Consider the following 7,381-nt stretch of genomic DNA (forward strand, 5'->3'; position numbering starts at 1 on the left):
GGGGGGGGGCATGCGCGCGCACACACCTCGCAGCCTACTATGTTACCCCATACTTCTTCTCAGGACTGCAGAGGTCAGCAGAGCCAATTACCGGCACACAGCGTCTCCTCCGATAATACTTTATAATAAACACGTATTGCACACAAAGTTGTTACGTCACATACAAGATGCGTTTATAATAAAACATTATTGAAGAAGGCGCTGCGTGCCGGTAATTGCTTCTGCTGACTATCGCAGTCTGGAGTTTATAGTTCCCCTTTAAATGGCACTTAAAATTCCCTCATCCCTTTTCTACTAGCTCCCCCTCCCCCTTTTCTACTAGCTCCCCCTCCCCCAACACTTCCTTACATTATCATATACTTAAACCTCAATGATTCTGCCCGGAGGTTTTTACTGCCCAGGACCACACAGTCTCTGGCTGAAATCTCCAGTAATTCCCCATTTCAGTGGAAGGACCAGGTCTCCGTCTGTCTGCAGACTTCCCATTATAGTGAATGGAGACCGCGGCGTGCATGCACCAGCACAGAGCAGAGTGTGTACAGTGCCGCACAGAGAGGGGTAACAGTGTTGTCGGTGTTCAGTGTCCTGTACATAGCCATTCAGATCTGTCAGTGATTGGAACATCCGATCTGATTTCCTATGATTATCTTAGACTGAAGAGCTTGCAATCATGTAGAATGAGAGCAGTGTGCACCTCCTCAGCACCATGTGCCCTGTCCTCATCCATCTCGCCCCGGTGACACAATAAAAGGGCGAGCTGTCACTCCGGGGCAGAAAGCCTCAGCTGTCACCTTGCGTGTAAACAGTGACGTGATGTCGGGGGACCCCCGCAGTGGACGGGCCCTTCCTGTGGGGTTAGTTTGGTTTATTTAGATAACAAAGAAACAAACATCCTCGCCACGATGAAGGATGGAGTCGCCCCCAATCATTTATTTGCTCAGCTTTGTGTGGGCGCTGGGACCCGATCGGCCCGGCCTCTGTACACGCTGTGTAAATAACACGCAGTGAGTGCTGTGCCCTCGGGCCGGAGTCACACAGAGGAGGCCGGGTGTGCAAGAAGTGTGCCGTGTCTGCCTGTTGTTAGAAGTCATCCTATTAAATAAACATAAAGCCTAAGTGGATGACATTTCCTTTTATCCGTTTCATTAACAATTTGCCTTTTATCAATTTAAATACTGTAATTCCCTTTTTTTTTTCCATTGCATCTTCGTGCTGGGGGTCTCCTTCAGCCTCATCCAGTCTATATGCATTCCCGTGATGGCTGCACGGCCTGTCTCAGGGCGGGATTCTTGATGGTGACAACAGTGGACCATGTCCGTGTAATGTGGTCACTTGTAGTCTCCATTAGAAGCCCATATGACCGGGTGACAACGCAGGAGCACACTTGGGAGACAGGTACACAGCATTGTCACCCTACCACAGTAAGTGCCTGAACAAGTCGGACCTTCATGGCAAGACCACCGGGGATCATTTTATTGAAAGCTGCAGATTTTAGGATAATGGGGGAAATGCACAAAAAAACTGGAGCAGACAGAATCTGGAGCAGTTGCCCATCAGCTTCTCGCCTTAGTTTTCCAAATTGTGAACAAACTGAAGCTGATTGGTCGCCATGGGCAACTGCTCCAGATTCTAGGGATGCACCGACATTAGTATCAGTGCTGATACCTAGTGTTTGTGCGAGTACTAATAGACCCCTGATATCTGCATAAAGAGGACCTGTCACCTGCAATATGCTGTCACATAGGAGCTTGTCAGCTGCTTTGTTGTTGTAAAAAAAAAATAAAGGTTAACTAAAATTCACTAAAAAGAAACAAAAATGTAGGTGAGTATGTGAAGGGGAGGAATAGTTCTAAAGGTTAACAATGATGACTTCTAAAAGGTTTTTAAAGTGTTGTATATGGTTAACCCCTATGGATGTCATTGTCTGTTTTTGTGCAGTTTCACGGCCTGATTTGGTGCTGTTTTTGGTGTATATTTTACTGAAAATAAAGGTTTGAAGTTTCATCAATATTGTGCAACATAAAATGTGTCTGCTTCCTGAAAATATATAAAGCTGAACTCCGGGGAAATGTTCAGCTTCCGAATTACCGAATGCCCCTCCGAAATCTGCCCCTCCGGTGGGGTTACTACCGCAATGCAAGAGCTAAAAGAGAACTATGTGGTCAGCTCCCCCCCCCCCCCAATAATTCTCCTCGGGGTCACAGGAAGACATACACTAACTTCCTCCCGTGATCCAAAGCTCAGTATATTGCGAGCTATTGCCCACTATATGCTGAGAGTGCCGCAGCCGGGATGGATCCCAACAATACTCTCTGCAGGGAGAAGATCGGGAAGTGACCGAGCGTCGGTATGTTGTCGCTCACTTCCTGATCTCTAGAGTTGGCCCGTGACAGTTTCAATGACACACGTCGGCTCTCGTTATGGGGATGAGTGTAATTCACTCACCTCATAGTTATTCTTTCAATGCTCATTTTTGTCTAGGATACCATTACAAAGCAATTTTCCTTTCCCTCATCCCTTGCTTGTGCAGGCTCCGCCCCTATCTGTGCAACCACATCCCTGGAGTCATTTCTCCTTGGTGCTCTGCCTACAGGCCCCACTCTGTATGCGATGACACCAATGTGGGTCCAGGAATCCTCCATTGTAAGTGAGGACACTGAGGGCCCATTCACAAGCCAGGTTGCGGGGTGTCAGGGGGCAGAGTAGTGTTCTCCTAGCAAAATCGAGCATTTAACCCTTTCGGGGGTGGGGGGGGGAGAGAGAGCCTCTACAAGGGTGGGTTTTAGGCAAGTAATGCCCATATTAACAGGCAACTTTTTTGGTATGTTTTTATGGGGTGGACATCTAAAATTAAATGGGCTAACTAAAATTTATATAGTGTCTTGCGAAAGTATTTGGTATACTTTTGCAAGGCACACTATATATTTAAGCAGTTACCCCATGGTGCTGGTGTAGTCCCCATTCATCAATCGCTGTTCATGGTGACCAACGTGATTGTTACCCTAACTAGGTGTTCTATAGGGCGCTGTTCTGGGGTTATTACATCACAGATGACATTTACTTGCCGGGTAATGTATCCGCATACAGACATGTGTTGGTTTTCATTGACTGCATGTTGGATGTAAATGACAATACATCGCTGTGCGTACTGAAGGAGTGTATTCATAGTTTAGCCGTCTATGGGGACACGGATGTACGCCGTGCCTGGCTGACACTGATTGTTCTCTCTCTCTCTCTCTTTCAGGTGCTCTGCTATTAGGTGCCATCCTCTACTCCTGGCAGTTCCCTCACTTCAATGCCCTGAGCTGGAACCTGCGAGAAGATTATTCCCGGGGAGGTTACCGAATGATGTCCGTCACCCACCCAGACATGTGCCGACGGGTGGCCTTACGGCACTGCCTAGCTCTCATAGGACTGTCTACCTTAGCCCCAGTCTTGGATGTAACCACATGGAACTTCCCCATCATCTCCCTGCCACTCAACTTGTATATTTCTTACCTGGGTTACCGCTTCTACCGAGATGCCGACCGCAACAGCTCCCGGAAACTCTTCTTCTGTAGCTTGTGGCATCTGCCCACGCTGCTTCTGCTTATGTTAACCTGCAAAAAGTCTGTGGTAGGAAAGAAAGATAAGGACCGAGATCTCAGTTAAATGGGAGACAGAAAGGACATGAAAACTGTGGGGGTCATAACGGATCCCGATCGTCTAATACTGTATATGGACAGCGGAGAGTCTGGTGTGATGGCCAGACTTGTCCGATCTTGGCAGAGGAACTGCTACCTCCAGGCCACACGAATGGCCGGCCACGTGAAAGTAATCAGAACGGCAACGCTCTCCAAGGAGTAAACAGAACCGTATTTCAGGAACACATGGCAAGCCTCAATCTGCTGCTTCTCTGTCTACTTTTCCAATAAACAAAGTAAATTGATGATGACAAGGCCACACTCATTCACTGAACCAACCTGGCTGCAGACGATGAAATGATGCCGACGCACGCAGATGTATCACCTGAGTGACAGAATTATGTCTGCGTCATCACATCGCTTCCCACAAACCCGTATTATACAATCAGGTCTATGCAGCGTTACACACCAGATGTCATTTTTCTTGTACCAGATACAATTTGATTGGCTGCTACTATAATAATAAGTTAATATTTGTGCAAGGTTTGCATCTAGACTGCTTTGGGGCAATGCATTAAAACCGTGTGATGTGCTTGCAGCGCCATTACTTGTTAATGGCCCCCTAAAACGTGGTCGCCAAAACATGCATTTTTGTCTGCACATTGGGCATGTAGTCAAAACACATTGCACGCCGGCAGCAGAATTTGCTGCATGAGCTTGTTTTCTGCGATTGAATGAATTAATTGGGTGACATGCAGCAAAAGATGTGCGCAAACATGACGCTTGTTCACTAAACGCCAAGGTGTGAACGGGGGCCTTAGTATTCATACATACGGGTATAAACCAAAAATGCTTGTGAAAGTAAGTCATAGGCCTTGAAATCCCTCCAATGCTCTGTCTTCAGGCCGGGAACACCACAGATAACGCTGAATAAACTCCGAATAGGCATTTTCTGAGCATTTATTCAGCGTTCTCAGTGACTTACATTATAAGTGCCAACACAGCCATGAGCCCAACAAACATTGCAGTGGACGGTTTCAGCTGGCGCTCTTGTAACCATTCATGTGTACGCACACAGGGACCCTTTACAGCAGTGGTTCTCAACTCATGGGTCGCGACCCAAAAGTGGGTCGCGAGCCCTTCTGCAGTGGGTCGCGGCGCCATCACGGCAATCACGGGTCGCGGCGCAATATTACAGGATATTTGCTAAATCTCAGAAAATGCTGAAAACTTCCAGCGATATGTGTGCGCTCCTCGTCTATGGAAACTTCCAGCGATATGTGTGCGCTCCTCGTCTATGGAAACTTCCAGCGATATGTGTGCGCTCCTCGTCTATGGAAACTTCCAGCGATATGTGTGCGCTCCGCGTCTATGGAAACTTCCAGGTTCACAAGTTCCTCTGCAATAAGAAAACCAGCCGAGCCCGGAGATTGTGTTATCTCCATCTCTGTGTATCTAAGGAATTGCTCATTTTGTTAAGGCATGAGGATGTTATGGAAACAAAATACATGGATTGTGTGGAAGTGCGCACAATGTTATTGAGAGACAGTAGATCTATCGTAGAGCTGCCTTAGGTGGTTGGAGGATGTTTTGCACAGACACAAGAAACTGTAAATTTGCCTAAAGTGGAACTCTGGGAAAAATTGTTTAAAATGATATATAATAGTGTATAATATATGATAGTCTGTCCCCCTGTAACATAGTTTAGTTGATCCTGACAGTTAGGCCTCATTCACGTGAGAAAAGTCCGGCATGTATAGCTCCGTGCTGCGTGCACAGCCGTATCAGGCAGCTCCCGGGAAGGACAGGTGCTGCATGTGATTAGTACACAACCCCTGTACGCCGCCCTACGCTCACCCCAAGTGCAGGTCCATACAGGTTCGGGTGTCCCGGCTCGGACGCAGACAGGATCCATCCTGTCAGAGTACGGAGGTGCAGGGCGGGTGAGCGTAAGGCCGCGTACTCCCATAGAGAATGACAGGGGCTGCGTATTAATTACACGCAGCTAGGGCTGCAGCTAACGATTATTTTCATAATCGATTAGTTAGCCGATTATTAAGTTCGATTAAGCAGCTGTACGCGCCGGCCTTTTCTCGTGTGAATGAGGCCTAAGGGTGGCCACACATCCCCGATTCCCCCTCCATACTGAACTGCATGGATAGTGAAACGTCGTCCCCTCCGCCAGACTATTGTTTTCTTTCAGAATACCCAAACTCCAGATCGGCTCCAGTCACTGTTTGACTGAGAAATTTTAGTTCGACTCCTTCGACAAAAGTCGATTGGAACATAAACTTTTGTCAATGGAGGGGTGCTGACTGGGCGAAAACACTGCTCAAATTTTGGCCCCGGTAGCAGAACTTGGCTGAAACTCGACCAGTCTATGGCCAGCTTTAGTCAGCTATTTAACTTCCCCTAACAGACCAAGCTCTCCAGTAGGGGCTCCTTCAGACGGGTGCATATGTCCTTATGGTGTGCACGTCCATAAGAAGACCAAATCCCCGAAGGGACAGGTGCTGCATGTAATTGCGCCCAGCAGTCTGTCTGCGTCCAAGTGTGGACACCCAGACCCGCAGGGATGTGCAGGTTCGGGTCTGTGTGTGACGGCGTGTGATTGCGTGTAGCCTCGTCCTCCCATAGGGAATTGCTAAATGACACGCAGCACCTTTCCCCTCCGGGATCGGGTCCTTTTATGGGCATGCACGCTCTATGGACGTGTACCCCTGGCCGAGTGAGCCCTAAAAGTGGCAGTTCAGACAAACCATTCACCCCGACAGGGGCGCTCACATTGTTCACCTTTTATTCATAGAAGTAAAACCTTCATCCTGAAAGAAAAAATAAATCTAATGCTGTAACTGCTTAAAAGGTGTTATCTGGCCTTAGATGTTTATTTGTTAGTCACTAAGTGACTTGCACCACCCTTGCACTACTGCTGTGCAAGGGTGGCTACGTGGCTCCTCCATAGATACAGTATTATGAGTAAGTGTAGCCACCCTAACACAGGAAGTGTGCTACCAGGGGGAGAAAAAGCCTACACAATGAAAACAAATGCAGACCCCACATTTAAGGACTGGCAAGCTGCAATATATTACACTTGTGTTTGTTTAGAAGCACTTTATATCATAATCTCCTACACACTGACATATTAGATTTGGGTAGACTGACCTGTACGGGGCTGGCCGTCCTTTAGACGCATCTTGCTTTACGAGGCTCATTGTCCGAGCTCTGAGGTCCATCACCACCAAGAGATTGTAACTGACTTCTTGCACTGAATCCGCAGGAAAGGGAAGAGAATGTTTTCTTGTTTCATGTGTTGTGTTCTTCTATTTATTGTTAGGATTTTATTTCCTGCCAAAGATGTACAAGACAAAAACATTGTATTTATTTAATCAATCACACAGCCCGAGCCAAGGACGGGAGCATTGTGTCACACTGAACATAGGTAATGAGAGACACAATAATGTACAGCAGATTGGTTTGGGGGGGAACCTTACTCATTAACGCGTCTGAAATAAGAACTTTCTGCGCCTCCAGCAATATAACATTAGGAATGTCCGGCAGCTATGTACAGAGACTGTTCTTATTTCTGACAAATCACTAAATAAAGTTTGTTGCTATTTCAGTCTATCAAAGTCGACTTATTATACGGAAGCGTTTTCAGAATGCGAGCCATCCGCCATCACCAACGGCAACAGACTCCTTTCACTTTGTTGTAACGTGTGTGTGATTTGCCGTTATAGTCAACACCGCCGAAAATACAG

The 7,381-nt window shown here is 47.2% G+C and overlaps 1 protein-coding gene across 1 annotated transcript in view; it reads left to right on the forward strand.

Annotated features, from left to right (window-relative positions):
* The window catches only part of LOC108784750 (protoheme IX farnesyltransferase, mitochondrial), an 88,496-nt gene extending 84,412 nt beyond the window's left edge, over positions 1–4,084 (forward strand). Inside the window, exon 7 of the mRNA XM_018553636.1 lies at positions 3,245–4,084. Coding sequence (XP_018409138.1) covers positions 3,245–3,651 — 407 coding nt within the window. The 3' untranslated portion in view covers positions 3,652–4,084. The remainder of the gene's footprint in view (positions 1–3,244) is intronic.
* Positions 4,085–7,381: the final 3,297 nt, after the last annotated feature.

The sequence above is a fragment of the Nanorana parkeri genome, unplaced genomic scaffold, assembly GCF_000935625.1.
Source record: "Nanorana parkeri isolate BGI_ZX_2015 unplaced genomic scaffold, ASM93562v1 scaffold126, whole genome shotgun sequence".
Classification (NCBI taxonomy): domain Eukaryota; kingdom Metazoa; phylum Chordata; class Amphibia; order Anura; family Dicroglossidae; genus Nanorana; species Nanorana parkeri.